The sequence below is a fragment of the Microcaecilia unicolor genome, chromosome 1 (genome assembly GCF_901765095.1).
Source record: "Microcaecilia unicolor chromosome 1, aMicUni1.1, whole genome shotgun sequence".
Classification (NCBI taxonomy): Eukaryota; Metazoa; Chordata; class Amphibia; order Gymnophiona; family Siphonopidae; genus Microcaecilia; species Microcaecilia unicolor.
This window is the reverse complement of record NC_044031.1, coordinates 170,171,423-170,188,637: the sequence shown is the minus strand read 5'-3', so window position 1 is coordinate 170,188,637 and position 17,215 is coordinate 170,171,423. Positions and strand designations below refer to the sequence as shown.

Here is a 17,215-nt window from a genome sequence, read left to right as displayed (position 1 = left end):
GGCGGCAACTTGGGCTTCGGCCCATACATTCTCCAAGCATTACCGCTTGACTGGGGCTGCTCGGGCGGAGGCTCGGTTTGGAGCTTCAGTGTTGCGGTCAGGGATTTCTATGTCCCGCCCTGGGTGAGTACTGCTTCGGTACATCCCACCAGTCTATGGATTGATCAGCTTGATGATATGGAAGGTAAAATTATGTATAATCATACCTGATAATTTTCTTTCCATTAATCATAGCTGATCAATCCATAGCCCCTCCCAGATATCTGTACTGTTTTTATTCTGGTTGCATTTCAGGTTCAAGTTCAGTCTTCAGTTACTTCAGAAAGACTTCGTGTTCAAGTTTTTTCACTTGGATTCTTCAAGAGTTAAGACGAGTTTGTGTTACAGTGAGCTGCTGCATTCCTCTCCCCTCCGTTTTACGGGGCTGGATTGAGACTTAAAATTCTGCCGGCACTCCCTCCCGCTTCGTGCGGCTGTAGGGCAGTTTTGTACCCCTCCCGCTTCGGCGGTGTTAGGGTCAGTCAGCTCCTCCCGCGGTTGCGGTTGCAGGATAAGCCAGATCCCCCCGCATCGGCGGGTGTGGTGTCCCTCCCCCGCTCCGCGGGGATGAGCTGGACGGATTCCCCTCCCCCACTTGTGTGGGGATGAGCTGGGTTAATTCCCCTCCCCCGTTTCGGCGGTGGTGAGCTGGGCAGAGTGTCCCTTCGTGGGTGTAATTCTCTAAGTGCTGAGTCCTGCGGATGGAGCTTTGATATCGACATACTGAGGAGTTTCCGGCAGCACATGACCACATATAGGGAGGCAAAAGTTTGCTCTCTATCTCCACCTGCTGGTAGATGGACACAACCCACCAGTCTATGGATTGATCAGCTATGATTAATGGAAAGAAAATTATCAGGTATGATTATACATAATTTTATCATATCCACTCTTTTGATCTCTTATCATGCAGTGAAAATATGGAATTCTCTACCACGAATTATCAAATTAGAAGTAAATTACATCAATTTAAAAAAGAAACTAAAAACTTTCTTATTTAGTCAATTTTGGGGAGATGAAAAGCCTAATGTAAGAATTTTGTACAATCCCAGTGGGTTGCACTGATTATTCTTTGCTATCATCCGCACTGAACCTTAATATAAATGCAGAATAAAAATACAGTATTGTATTGTATTTCTACATCGCTGGTAAGAAAAGCAGTTGATATTTTGCACTATTCCTTGAATTCTATATAGCGCGCTGAAATTTCCGCTTGGAAATCAAGGCGTATTCCATATAATGTGAATAACAATTGATTAATTATCCAATCAGCGCCAGTCATAGGATATTAAGCAATTTGCTGCACTAATTGGCATTAATTGGAATTATCCACACTACTCGCTAAGCGTATTCTATATCGTAGTCTGCATAAATCCTACCATGCAGATCTGAAAAGGGGACGTGCTGAGGGGGGTTTGACATGGGTGTGACATGGGTGTTTCTAAATTCTATGCGTGTGGTTACAGAGTTTGCCTCTCCATGCGGATATTTGGTCGTCAGCATTTACACTAAGTCCTCCTTGGCGTAAGTGGCTGTGTATATTGGAACACTGAGCATCCCGGCTTTAGGCGTATTGAATTTGACATCTTTTGAACAGACTATCTTTCCTATGGAGTAACCTGTTCCTGTTGCTTAGGCTTCTGCTGTATTAACCTTTTGGTCAAACATGCTTTTTTAGTTCCTTTCAGTTCCAACATTTGTCTCGGTTGAGTGAAAGAGGGAGCACATTGGGTGAACATTCTACTATTTGATTTGCTAAGTAAGAAAAGTAAATAAGGCTGGGGAATGTTGTGTCTCTCATTTGCAATTTCTTAGTGATAGGAAATACCAAATAGGAATACAATGATTTAGTCAATGTGTACAAACTGCTTTCCTGTTTTCTGTTACTCTTCCTGCCAAATATCTGTGAGCTACTACACACCATTAACTATTGCATTGTCATTCACTTCAATTTGGTGGCCAAAATAAAGTCTCAAAAGTATTTTAAAGTGATTTGTGTGTGCTCAATCTCTGCAGGCAAAAGTACATACACATGACTCTTTAAGTCTCTGTGGATATAAGGGTCTATTGTTTTGCTTTAATTGCTGCTGCTCTTTTACCACCCCTCAAAAGCTGCCCCACAAAAGCTCCTGCCTTAGGTGACCACCTAGGCTTGCCTAATGGTTGGGCCAGCCCTGCTTGAGGAAGTTCCAGAGCATCTTGTGAGCAAGCTGTAAACTGGTAGGGAAGACAACTTGTAAGGTTTTTTTTTCCCCTCCCTTTTGAAGATGTGTAAAAATATTTATTGAGGTAGCATTCAGGCTAGCTGACTTTTTGAATTGACTAGGTTAAAATGCATATTTAAATACCTACAACCCAATAATTTTGAAAGAAAAAATGGATGCTGGGGCAGGTGCAGGGGTTTGTTTCTGGAGATGTGGAAGTGTGTGGGGTGATGTTGCAGATGTTTGGGGGTAGATTTTAGGTTGTTAGGGCAATTTGGGGTGGGATATTTGTGAGGGAATAAGATTGATTGATTTCTGCCTGCATTTGTACCCCACATTTTCCAATCAAGTTGTCGGTTCAATGCGGCTTACAGTTTATTTCAGATAGACAAATGGCATTGCTGTTTGGAGTATACGCGAGCCTTGTCCAGTGTCTGATTGCGATCAAGTTTCATGGTGTGATTGGTTGGTGTTCAGGTCAACTATGTAGGTTCATCAAAGAAAAATTTTCTGAAGAAGTGGATTTTCAGGTGTTTCCAGAAGGTTATGTAGTCTTTTGTGCATTTCAGGACTTTTGGTATTGTGTTCCACAACTTGGAACAAATGTATGTGAAGCTGGTTGTGTAAGAGGATTTGTATTTTAGGCCTTGGCATTTGGGAAAATGTAGGGTGAGGTAGTTTCTTGCATCCTTGAGTGCATTGCGGATTTCAGGGGGTGGGGCATTTTAGGGGGTTAGAAGAGTATGGAATTCAATCTTTTAAACTGCCTTGTCCTGTTCTCTAATGGCTACATCTCACTTTATCTAAATTTCTGTGCTACAGAACTCCTTTTCCCATAGAAATGCATTGGGGGGAGGAGCTCATTTCTCTAGAACCTCTGGTCCTATTTGGCCCATTTTCAGATCCGGTATGGTGGTGGTGGTGGTGGTGGTGGGGGGGGTTCACACAGTTTTATCCCTATGTGGCAGCGTGGCTCGCAGCTGGCTGCAAGACCTCACAGAAACTTACAAGCCCCACCCAGTACATCACCATTTTGAGGAGGTGCCCAGCAATAGGAGGGAGTCTTAGTCCTTCCTTCCTTTCATGGTGCCCCCACTTGCTGGCCTTTTCAATTAAATCGTGGAGGTGGAGGCCATGCCACCATCCTTGGATATGGCTCACATAATCGTTTTGCCCAATCCAGGCCGTGACCCTACACTTCCGGAATCTTACCGACCTATCACACTCTTGAATTATGAAGCTAAGCTATTGGCGATAATAATGGCTAATAGATTGGCGCGAGTTCTGCCTAGTATTGTTCATGACTCGCAGGTGGGCTTTGTGCAAGGTCGATCAGTGGCTAAGAATATTCGTAGAATACTCGCCACCTTGGAATATAGACAACAGAGAGATATGCAGTCCCTACTTATCAGTTTTGACGCAGAAAAAGCTTTTGACCGGGTGCACTGGGACTTTATCTTTGCCTCTTTGAAAGTTTATGGGTTTTCGGGACACTTTATTTCAGTCATTAAAGCACTGTACTCGGCGCCCAGAGCTTGAGTGCTGGTGAATGGACAAGTATCACAGGCTTTTCCAGTACTTAGGGGCACTAGGCAGGGGTGCCCGCTCTCACCACTACTTTTTGTGTTGACGCTGGATGCCCTCCTTAGGGATATCATGGCTAATCCAGATATTCAGGGTATTCAAATTGGTTCTTTTTGTTTTATTTATTTATTTGTTACATTTGTATCCCACCTTTTCCCACTTATTAGTAGGTTCAAAATGGCTTAAATAGTTCCGGAGAGGTGGTTACAGACTCCTGTGGGAACAAATACAGTATAGGGGTACTATTACTGTGACAAGTACAGTAAAGAAGTATTGGTAAATAGGTTGGGGTGATTCAGACAAAATGTTAGGGTGTGATCATACGTCGGGGTTGAAAACTGTCCGTTTCCTGATTAAAATGCCATATTTCATTATTTGGTGTTTGTCAGATACTGTGGGGTATGCCTTCTTGAACAGTTTTTTTTAGTTTTTTTTCGGAATTCTAGATGATTATTCGTAGATTTCAGGCGTTTTGGTAGAGAAATCCAGAGCTGTGTGCATATGTAAGAGAAACTTGACACGTATATTGATTTATACTTCACTCTTGGGAAGTGAAGAGTTAAGTACGTTCTGGCTGATTCAATTGTGTTTCTAATTGGTAAGTCAATTAGTTCAGACATATAGCTCGGGGCTAGACCATGTATTATTCTGTGAACAAAGGTACAAATCTTGAAAGCAATACGTTCCTTGATTGGTAGCCAGTGTAATTTTTCCCGGAGGGGTGTTGCGCTTTCAAATTTCGATTTTCCATCGATAAGCCTGGCTGCTGTATTCTGAGCAGTCTGTAGTTTCCTTAGGATTTGTTCCCTGCAACCCGTATATACTCCATTGCAGTAATCGACATGTGTTAATACCATTTGATTGAATCATGTTGCAAAAAGTTTCCCTCGGGAAGAATTGTTTTACCTGTTTGAGTATCCACATTGTGTGGAACATTTTCTTTGTAATGGCGGTGGCTTGGTTCTTTAGTGTTAGGTTTCTGTCAATAATAATGCCGAGGATTTTCAGGTTATCTGAGATTGGAAGAGTGTGTTCTGGGATATGTATGGCTGTGGGGTAGTTTGTAAAATGTTGAGATGAAAGAATAAGGCAGTGTGTTTTTTCTTTATCGAGTTTTAGTTTGAATGTCATAGCCCAGGTATCCATTAGGCTTAGGCTGTTTTTTATTATATTGGTGATTTCTGAAAGGTTCGATTTGAAAGGTATGATATTGTGACATCATTCATCTAGCAAGTCCAAAGGAATCCCTTACAGCCTTACTAGAAACATTTCAAGAATATGGGGATTATGCTGGGTTTCGCCTCAATCTTGATAAATCAGAGGCTCAACCATCCTCGGCAGATTCAAAAAGATTGGGGGATGGATTTTTCATTGCAATGGGCGGTGGATTCCTTTCTATACCTAGTTATTCTACTTGCAATGGATGTTGCAGCCCTGTACCGGCTCTATATTGGGATTCTCATGGAAAGTACTAAACGGCGATTGGAGGAGTGGAGGGATCTCATCTCCCTCTGTCCCTGTTGAGATGGGTGAGTCTGCTGAGGATGGTTTAGTTTCCACGATGGTTGTATGTTCTCAAATCATTACCCCTAAGGATTTTAAAGAAAGATTTGAAGGACCTTTATCGGCTATTTAGTTGTTTTTGTTGGGCAAAGAAAAAAACGAAGATATGTCTCTCAGTAATGATGGGTGATTGGAGGGTAGGGGGCATTGGTCTTCCCAATTTACAACATTACAACCAAGCGTGCTTACTGCGCCACTTGGGAGACTGGTTTGGTCAGACACAGATTTATACACCAACAGAATTTGAGGGCTCATAATATGCACCATATAGTTTTTTTTTATTGTTACACTTGTCCAAGTCACAAACGCCTCCTCATTTGAAAAGGAGTTTGCTCCTAAGGCTTTTGCAGGCGATGTGGAAAATTCTGGTGGGGAAATTGGGAGCTAATCCTTCTGTGTCAGATCAACTTTCCATTCGGGTTAACGAGTCTTTTCAACCAGGCATGGACAATCTCATTTTTCTTGAGTGGGAGAGAAGAGGTATTTCTCTTTGTGAACATATCTTAGAGAGATTACAGGAATGGGTGGGGCAGCAATGGGGTAACCGATTTGCTTATGTGCAACTTAAGCATTATGTCTCATCATTGGATGCGGTACATTTGGGGGTGCACTTGGGTTCCCGGGTCTGGGAGTTTTTTCAGGAGGTCATGGTCCGAGGCTTGTCTGTTTCAGCGTGTTTGGGAAAATAGTCCATATAAAGGTCCGAGGCTTGTCTGTTTCAGCGTGTTTGGGAAAATAGTCCATATAAAGGTCATTTTTTTCTTTCCAGCTGTCTGTAAAAAAACTGGAATGAGACTAGTGCAAATGGAAGATGGAGCAGGCTAAATGAGCAATGGCCAGTAGCCCAGGGAACTAGGATTCAATTCCCATCTTCACAGGGCCAGCCTAACCATTAGGCTAAATTAGGTTGTCGCCTAGGGCAGTGTTTCCCAGGTCCTGTCCTGGAGTACCCCTTGCTTGTCGGGTTTTTAGGATACCCACAATGACTATGCTTGAGAGATTTGCATATAATAGAGGTAGTCTTAAAGCCCACCTCTTCAATGCTGCGTTCGGCACCTAACCCTTACCGTTCAGTGAATCCAGACTGCCCCAATTTGACTGCCCCTATCGGACCGACCGTTCACTTGTCTATTAGATTGTAAGCTCTTTGAGCAGGGACTGTCTCTCTTTGTTAAATTGTACAGCGCTGCGTAACCCTAGTAGCGCTCTAGAAATGTTAAGTAGTAGTAGTAGTAGGTACATTTGGGGGTGCACTTGGGTTCCCGGGTCTGGGAGTTTTTTCAGGAGGTCGTGGTCCGAGGCTTGTCTGTTTCAGGTCTTCATCGGGCTCTGGTTAAGGGAATCCCAGGGAGGGACTTCTCTTGGTTGAAGGCTAGATGGGAGGAGGATTTGGGGGTGTCATTGGAGGACTGGGATGTTACTGCTACGATACGGGGAATCTCCTCGCTTACTACAGAGGCGAGGCTTAGGGAATGTGGATAACGAGTAATTCTCCATGCTTATTGGACTAAAGTGTATCTTGCACACATGACGGAAGGGGGTTGGGAAATCTGGTTGCCCTAAATGTAACCAACAGAGACAAACTTATTTCCATGCTTTCTGGATGTGTCCTAAAGTTAAAATTGTTGGGGGGGGGGGGGGGCGAATCAGGGGCTTCTTACCTTACATGATTGATCGTAATATTCAAGGGACAGTGGAGCAATTTTTACTAGATAAGCCGGGTGCGTTTCAGCCCCTAGCCAGATATAGTATCTTCTTATGCCATAAACTAAGCCTGGTGGCCAAAAAAGTAATTTTGCAGTGTTGGACGCTACCAGCATCTCTGGCATTTTGGCACTGGAGAAATCAGGTGCATCTGCTTGCCACCTGGTAGACTAAGGAGGATAGAGGGTCCCTTAAACGTAAACAGTACTTTTTGAAGCTCTGGAATCCTTATTTGCAAATTTTAAGTCCGCAGGGGCGTAGCCTCCTTATTAATGCTTTATAAAGTTAGAGAGCGACATAATCATTATTTCAGAACAACTTAATAATACAGGAAGTTGGGGGATATAAATGGTCTTTAGGTTGATTAGTAGTAGGGAGGAGGGGAGAGGGAGTGCCATAGGGTGGTTTTAATTATAGATTTGAACTTGAGTTGGATATGGTTATCAGCTCATTAAAGCTAAAATGACTCAACTATATAGATGATGAGGATGGGAGGGGTTAATTCAGGGAATAAATGTACAAAATTTTTATTTTAGCTCTTTACCCTCATGACAACGGTTACACAATTGTAGTTGGTGGGTTTGGGAAGGTGTGTTTTGTATAAGGAAAGGAGGGGGGAATTGTTAAAATTATTGATGATAGATCTGGGCATGATTTCAGTGATCTAAAGATTATACGGATGGCATTTTGTTTATGCTGGATTTTGGATGTATGTTATGCAATTTTCATCAATAAAAATGTTGAGCTATAAAGAAGACCTCAACGTGAGGTGAGGGGAAGGGGAGGAGAAGTGTAAGAGATGCCCAGACTGCGTAGTAGCAGTGCAGGTGGGGGAGATTGGGGGGGGGGGGGAGGAAAGGGGATCAGGGGTTCCCTCCTTAATTTCTGCCCTGGGCCCACAATGTCTAAAACTGGCCCTGCCTCCACTGCATGCAAATCTCTCATATGAATATTCATTGTGGATATCCTGAACACCTGACTGGCTGGAGTGCCTCCAGGACCAGGTTTGGGAACCACTGATCTAGTCCTTACTACTTAATGCGCTGTAGTAAAAGGGACTTAAAAAGGGCTAATGGGATTTGATATACCGCCTTTCTGTGTTACAATCAGTCTATGTATTGTAACTAAGCAACAGTAAAATAACACATTTTTCCACACTGATATTTTACCATGGGAGTCGATAATCTGCAGTACCTCAGGGGAGACAGTTTTATCAAGGCATGCAAGCTGCCTTCCTAAAACAGGTGCAAGATATGCAGCTATGGGCCTCCAGAGCTGAGGTATACTATTATAGAGTTCTCCTCTATAAGGGCGGTCCTGTCATAGGATGCCTATTGTTAGGTGGTCCCTACTTTTCATTATAGAATAGTAATGTAATCAGGTGTATACACACGTAGACACTTGGTACAAGCACTTAGGCCAGCTACAGAGCTGGTGTGTTAGTGTATTCTGTAAGATACACGTGTAAGTTGGAGTCCTGTCCAAGCTGTGCCCATGTGTACAGCACCCTTGCAAATATGTTTTATGTAAGTTAAGCAGGGTGTTTACAGAATACTACTTAGGTGGAAATTTGGCAGTTCTAGTTTAAAGTTTCTTTATTACTTGATATACCCCCAATCAAATCTATCTGAACGGTTTACACATATTTTTTTTATTTAAGTATTTATATATCACCTAGACCTAAGCGGTTTACAGTTTCTTACAGGTACTGGCACTGTCCCACATGGGCTCACAGTCTAAGTAGTACATTACACTACTGTTGTACTTGTGGCAATGGAGGGCTGAGTGATTTGCCCAGGGTCACATGGAACTGCAGAGGGAATTGAACCTGGTTCCCCAGGATCTCAACCCACTGCTGACCGTTAGGCAGCAGCAGGAATGGAGCCAGGTTCCCCAGATCCATAGCCCGCTGCACTAACCATTAGGCCACTCATTTGGAGTATATCCAACTATATTCAGACCTAGAAGAATTCTTCAGAAAAATGCGTCTTAGAGCACATTTCCACAATAGAGGGACACCAAACAGACTGGAATACAGTCTTAAACAAAAGAACACTTATTTCACCCCACAGGAAGGACAAAACTACAAGCTGGATAATTACATAGAAAGTTTCAGACATAGGGTTAAATCACAACTCTCCAACAAACAAAAAAGAATTCTGTACAATCTTACCCCACCAGAAAGAGCGGCCAAAAGAACTCTACAAACTAACCAACGCATTATCATCAAACCCGCAGACAAAGGAGGCGCAGTGGTAATTATGGACACAAAAAAATACATTGAAGAGGGACACAGACAGCTCTCAGACAACAAATACTACAGGAAACTAACTGAGGACCCCACACAGGATTATACAAAGCAGCTAAAAGATCTTATCAGAACATTTCCACACAAGCACAGCCACATCTGAAGAAACTCATACCAAACCAGCCTTTTGTGGGCACATTCTACATGTTACCCAAAATCCACAAACCTGGAAACCCGGGCAGACCAATCATATCAGGTATTGGCATGCTCACGGAGGAAATATCTGGACTCATAGAGGGAATTCTGAAACCTCTCGTGCACAAAACTAACAGCTTCATACAAGACACCACAGACTTTCTGAATAAATTGAAAAATATCAAACAATTACCGCCAAACACCCTTCTGGTCACGATGAATGTAGAGTCACTATACAGCAACATTCCACATGCGGATGGCATAGCTGCATGTGGAAGACTCCTAAAAAAATCCACACTGGACCATCAATACTCACCAGAAACTATTACAAAATTAATCAAATTCATTTTAACTCACAACTACTTCCGCTTTAACAATGATATCTATCTACAAATAATGGGCACTGCAATGGGCACCAGGACAGCACCCCAATATGCCAACCTTTTTATGGCTGAGCTGGAAGAGACATTTCTGAATATATACCAGACCAAACCTCTAAAATACTACCGGTACATCAATGACATCCTACAATCAGATTCAAAATTGACTACTCCCCAGAAAAAGTCAATTTTTTGGACACCACAGTCTCAATCAGTGATGGCTGTATACAAACATCTATATACAAGAAACCCACAGACAGATGTAGCTACCTCCACAACTCCAGCTTCCACACTTCACATACAAAAAGATCCATTAATTTCAGCCAAACCACAAGATACCACCGTATCTGCTCGGACCCAGAGGATAGAGACAGACACCTTGAAACCCTGACTGCATCCTTCAAACAGAAAGGCTACAACCCCAAAATAATCTCCAAGAATATTGCCTTCTCCCTCAAAACACCCAGGGAAAATCTGCTACAGTACAAAGAAAAAAAGCCACAGACAGAATTCCCCTTGTAGTGACATACAACCCAGAGCTGGAAAAACTGAGGAAAATCATAAGAGAACTACAGCCACTACTCCAGGAAGATGAATTACTGAAAGAGATATTCCCATCCCCACCAGTGCTGGCCTTCCGACAGCCACCAAATTTAAAACACAAGCTGATCAGAAATAAACTTCCAACACAGACGGAAAAAGAAAAGGGCACATTTCCGTGTAACACAGCCAGCTGCAAACTATGCCAAAACATTTCACAAGACCCCCACAGTCATTCACAAAGGAAAAATATTCAACATAAAGGACTATTTTACATGCTCATCTTCCAATGTGGTATATATCATTCAGTGTAAAAAATGTATCGAAGGATGCTATATTGGAGAAACAGGCCAGATGCTTAAGACAAGATTCAATCTGCACAGACATCACATGAAAATAGCCGGTGCCAGTCAAGCCCCCACCCCTGTGAACCAACACTTCACAAGACCAGAACACTGCACCAGAGATTTCACAGTAAGAATACTGAAAGGTAATTTTAAAACAATACAGGAACCTAAGACCTTTGAAATAAGAATGATTGAATATTTTGACACACAACAAAGAGGACTTAATAAGGATCTGGGTTTTCTAACCCATTATAAACCATAAAGCTGTATTTCTCTGTTTATTTCTCTGTTTATTACCCTCCTCTCACCTACCAACACCCATCCTGTTAGAATATCAATGAAATGCTTTGATGTCCCCATGCATACCCCCACCCTCCCACTCTGTCAGACTGTCAAAGTAATGCTTTGATGTTTCTCTTATATATACTATCTGCTACCACATTTGTTTATTTCCGATCTGACGAAGAAGGGCAGCCTTCGAAAGCTAATCAAGAAATGTATTAAGTTATGTCCAATAAAAAAGGTATCATCTTATTTTCTTTTCCATGTTTTATTTTGTTTGATTTCTATTGATAACCTTTAAGAGTGGACTAACACGGCTACCACACCTCTCTACTTGAGTATAGAAAGGAATTCCTTTTGGATAGAAAAAATAGAGAAGAAAATAATAGGATTATAACAGTGATGCTGTGCCATCCAGGGCATTCCGCTGCACTCATGGCTCATTCCCCCCCCCCCCCCCCCCCCCCCCTACCGAGCAGGGAAGGGAGGGACTCTTGGGGAAGCCTTCCCAAACAAAAATGTTTTAAAGTCAGTTTTAAATATAGGTAGAGACTCTTGTAGCTTTATATTTGAGGGGAGAACATTCCAAAGACTGGGACTACGGCACTAAAGATTTATTTTTTCCTGGTGTACTCAAATTTGATCTGTCTAAAGGTTGTTATGTTGAGTAAGTTTTGATGACTTGATGGGAGACCTCGTTGAGGGGAATAGAGTTGCAGTAGCCGAGACAGAAAGAGAGGAAGGTCAGCATCTAAGATCTTATGAACCAAGAGTAGAATTTTATGAGGTATTCAATGTGTAGTTCTGTGTACAAATGCCACTGTTCTAAACATTTATTTTTGTAATGGGTACATAAATGTTAGCACCTGTATTATGGAAGTGCTCCTTAAATGGGTGGGGGAAAGAGGTGAGTCTGGGGGGATAATGGTGCCGGGCAGATGATCGGAAAGAGAAGATGCTGGGTAAAAAGAGAATAGAAAAGGGAGGTGTGCTGGAACTACCATGATTACTGAAGGAGAAGGCACTGTACTGGAGCTGCCATTACTGGGGACAGGGATGGAGGCAATCCAGTTTCAGTTTTAGCTCAGGGTGCTGGTTAAAGTATAAGCTGGTCACACAGCATTTCCCCCCTGCGTGCTTTGGCTTTTTACACATGGTGCAAAGTATCTGGGCACTTGTTGCATGTATATTTGAACTGATTTCAAGCAGAAACTAAACTAACGTACAGTAAGTATTATTAGTATGGTATGTCAATTAATTTATTATTTTGTGATAATTTCCAGGCAACAGACTTGCTTCCTTGTCACTGGCAAAATGTTGTGTACAATATTTATTTTTATTTTTTTTTTACCTGCAAAAGTAGCTTTAAAAATAATTCTCATAATGGTTTCACTGCTTATGCCTAACCATTGGATAGAAATATGCAGTCTGGTGCAAAAGTTAAGTAAAAAATCTCTTACATATGAGAAGATTTTAAATGGATGCAAATTTCAAAAAAGAGCAATATTGTCTAAGGTACATGAAAAGTACATCAGTGCTATATTACACTTGATGGTCCATAGGCTTATATAAAGTAAGGGAAGTTTTATAAGTTATTCCTTAGCCATTAGATATGGCATTTTTATTTTTTGTTCTCACAGCAGGCAAAATGTGTAATTTATTACAGTTATACAGATTTCTCCCCGAATCCCCAGGCATTGTGAGCAAGAAATGTTCTTTCAGCCAGGTTTATTGCTTAATTAGAATTTGCCTAAAAAGTACAATCTAATGTAAATTATAGGTGACAGATTTTGAAGATCTCATGTACCTATGCCTGTAGATGTAAATATAAGGAATTATTTACCCATCTACTGTATATGGAAAACCCACTTTTGGATTTGGTTGTTTTTGAGATGGGCGTCCTCGGTTTCCATTATGACCGAAAACCTGGGACGACCATCTCTAAGGTCGACCATCTCAACATTTAGGTCAACCATCTCTAAGGTCGACCGAAATGTTGAGATTTGGGCATCCCCGACCGTATTATCAAAATAAAAGATGGCTGCCCACCTTGTTTCGATAATACGAGTTTCCCCGCCCCTTCGCCGGGACGTCCTTAGAGATGGGCATCCCCGTTCGAAAATGCCCCTCCACGGAGCCCTTTTACTAAAGGGCCAATCTGGAACTACCGCCGGGCTACCACAGGAGCCCGGCGGTAGTTCCCACTCCTAGCGCATGCCATTTACTGCGCTTCAAAAATATTTTAAATTGTGTAGCACCGGATTAGCACAGGAGCCCTTACCGCCACCTCAGTGGGTGGCGGTAAGTGCTCCCCTGCCCCCCCCCCCCCCCCAAATGACTGCATGACAAGTGGTTCGCTTACCGCACGGCCATTTTTTTTCCTGAAGAAAAGACGGCCTCTTACCCGTTGTGGACCCCTTACATAGTGTCAAAATACTTTGCAATTGTTTTAGCATTTAGTATGACCTTTGAAAAGACATTAGTTCTTAGTTAATTCATAATTTGTGTTTGAAGTGTCCTCCTTCAACTTGGACACCACCGAGCTTGTTGGCTCAATGAATTCTGGAATTTCATTCATTAAGAGCTCAACTGTTTTGCGAGCTCGATGTGCTGGAGCTCCACCCTGTTGAAATATACTAAAAAATGTCTCTAATTTCAGGCAGAAGTTTCTACTGCAGTAAGACATTTATGGATTACTTGGAAAAATGTTGAGAGCCCTTTTTTCCGGACACTGTGTAGAATAGTGCTTAGAGTGTTTACACGCATTAGTGCTACTTTTCTCTGTATGTGTGCCCACAAGGGTGTGCTTAACCGTGAGTGTCTAGTTGTAGAATTACCATTCACATGCTATCTGAAATCCAGGCATCTTTCTCCTTGACATATTTTCTTTTCTTTAGGGGTTGAGAAACAGATCAAATGCCAAGAAGGTGTCCTGGTACAAAATATTTATCCAACGATAGAGATCTCACATAATTAAATGGGTATTTTATTGTGTGAGATCTTCATATTTTGTACCTTTTTGATGTGTGACCTGCTCCTTCTGACGCCTTGTGTGCAGTCTGCAGACCACGGGTACCTATGCTGTCTCTTATCTATTTTCTTTTCTTTCAGGTTTATGACGGATGCTGCTCGGCGTGAGCAGGAATCCCTGAAGAAAAAAATCCAGCCTAAACTCTCACTGACGCTGTCAAGCTCTGTTTCCCGTGGAAATGTCTCTACTCCACCTCGTCACAGCAGCGGCAGCCTTACCCCACCTGTCACTCCTCCCATCACCCCTTCCTCCTCATTCCGCAGCAGTACACCAACAGGTAAGAAGCCAGTACTATATGCAGATGAGTTTAGCATTATTGGACAGTCTCAGGACTTCCATATATACGTTCTCACGTGCTGTAATGTTATCCTTAGCATTGTGCCACAAATGCGAAGGTGGTTTGTTGGACTTGAAGCTTCATATGCTGAGTACATGGTCCTGTCCTAACAAGATGTTATTTTCCAACATTGTTTTAAGAATTTGTAAATTTGCATTTAAACAGATTTCATGAGCGTAGACTTGTAACAGTAAAGTATATAAAAGCACAAAGTTAACACATCCAAGTCTTAACAAATATGAAAAGGGAAAACATAATTAAGGAAATATGTACCTCATAGTATGCAGTTAGAGACAGCAGAGAAAACATAGAAATCTCAATAATATCATCCCTCATGAGCCCTTCCTCATGACACTATATACCCAGGAAGATCAAGTTTCTTTGACTCCTTTCAATTAAAATCTCTCGTAGACTATAAGAAAGCCTATTTATCACCAGATAGAACAAACAAACATTTATAGGGTAGATATAATGGGAAATGAACTTCTGACTGCAGTAATATTAAAATCTCCTTACGCTAGCTGTTGTCTCCTTTGTCATGGTTTATTTCTTGGGGGCAACCATTAAACCCTCTGGTTCTTCCATGCTATCCCTCCCCCCACCCTGCTGGCAAAAGGTCTTGTATGTTCTACCTCTCCTCTGTTGTTCAGTATCCCTGGGAGTGCTATACTTTTTCCTTGTTAAAAAGGTTAATGAACAAGACCCTGGATAGATATTTTATCCCTTGCTGCTTAAAGTGTTAGCACTTAACCAGTCCCATTGCTTCCAGCACTTCAGATCCCTTCCCCAACAGGGATTGACTTGTTGTTGCTGTTGCTTCACTCCACATGACTCTTTCTCTCTGACAAAGGATCAGGTCTCCCAATAACCAAATCCTTTCTCCTTCAGAGCATTCTGTGGCCACACCTCGAATATTGTGTTCAATTCTGGTCACCACATCTCAAAAAACATATAGTGGAATTAGAAAAGGTACAGAGAAGGGCGACAAAAATGATAAACGGGATGGGACAACTTCCCTATGAGGAAAGGCTGAACTGGCTAGGGTTCTTCAGCTTGGAGAAAAAATGGCTGAGGGGAGATATGATAGTGGTCTATAAAATAATGAGTGGAGTGGAACAAGTAGACGTGAATGATTTGTTTACTCGTTCCAAAAATACTAGGACTAGGGGCCATACGATGAAGCTACAAAGTAGTAAATTTAATACGAATCAGAGAAAATTTTTTTCTTCACTCATTGTGTAATTAAACTCTGGAATTCATTGCCAGAGAATGTGGTAAAGGCAGTTAGCTTAGTGGGGTTTTAAAAAAGGTCTGGATGGCTTCCTAAAGGAAAAGTCCATAGACAATTATTAAAGTGACTTGGGGAAAATTCACTGCTTATTTCTGGGATAAGCAGCATAAAATGTATTGAACATTTTTAGGATCTTTCTAGGTATTTGTGACCTGGATTGGCCACTGTTGGAAACAGGATGCTGGGCTTGATGGACCTTTGTTCTGTCCCAGTGTGGCAATACTTATGTACTTATAGCAGTTCATATGCAAAACAAACTGATGATTATTGTTTGGTTAAAATTAATAACTCCAAACCTGAAGCACTATTTCATCATAATCAACCCAACATTTGAATATATTGTAGCCCTTTGCTTGGATATAGGGTTCTATTTTCCCACAGGGTGCAGGATTAATTTTTAATTTAAAATTCACTATCTTCTAATTTGGGAAATATTAACTTTTGTCTAGGCTTCTAATTGGGCTCTATTAAGGGAGCAGCACTTTCTGATCTGCGCTCTAATTAGGCTAAACAGGCGTCAAAGGGCAGCCAAACATATAGCATCAGGAACTAATTACAGAGAAATCATGACATATTAACTAAAAGTATTTTTATTTCCTACAGGTATTTAACAGTTTATGATGATTAACCACCATGTTTCAACAGTCAGTTTTATGGATATCTGAGCTGAAATACAGTTTTTAATATTTTCATTAAAATGTACTCTGTAAGTAATGAGTTCACTGGAGTTACTAGTGGATCACAATATGGCTCAGGTAAGCTGTGAGGTGTTAAAGACTCTGGTCATTAGTGATATGGAGGCACATTTTCATTGCACTTAGACTTACAAAGTTGCATAGTAACCTGTGGAACTTTGTAAGTCTAAGTGCTTTGAAGATGAGCCCCATAGTAGCATAGTAAATGATGGCAGGTAAATACCAACATGGCTTATCTAGTCAGCCCAGTAAGGCTGTAAGGGTTATAACTATCATTCCATGCTGGACTGTTGGTTACCCTCTCTTTTGTTTAGAGTTATAACTGCCACTTTTTGCAGGTTAACCACTCTATTGGTTAGGACTATAACTGCTGCTCCTTGTAGGTTGCCTCGCTTTTGTTTAGGGTTGTAATTGTTGCTCTTTACAGTTTACCCTCCTTTTTGTTTAGGGTTGTAACTGGTGCTCTTTGCAGGCTACCCTTCTTTGGTTAGGGTTGTAACTGTGCTGTCTGCAGGTCACCCCCTATGCTATTTTTTTAACGTGAAAGTTATTTAAGTTTTGCTTTGCGTGGAAATAGAGATGCTATGTGTTTATGTCTGTCTGAGTTATCACCAGGAGGGCTTTTCAAGCATCTGCCACCCCTCTGCATGAAAAAGTATTCTCTGCTTTTAAATTTTCTTCCTTTCCGTTTCATTTCATGTCGTCTGGTTTCATAACTTCCCTGTCTTTGGAAATGGCATGTTTGTTTATTAATATCTTTCAAGTATTTAAGTGG

General features: G+C 41.6%; 1 protein-coding gene across 1 annotated transcript in view; it reads left to right on the top strand.

The window, feature by feature from the left end:
• The window catches only part of JAZF1 (JAZF zinc finger 1), a 473,852-nt gene that overhangs the window by 390,283 nt on the left and 66,354 nt on the right, over positions 1-17,215 (top strand). Inside the window, exon 3 of the mRNA XM_030202468.1 lies at positions 14,198-14,394. Within this exon, the coding sequence (XP_030058328.1) occupies positions 14,198-14,394 (197 nt within the window). The remainder of the gene's footprint in view (positions 1-14,197; positions 14,395-17,215) is intronic.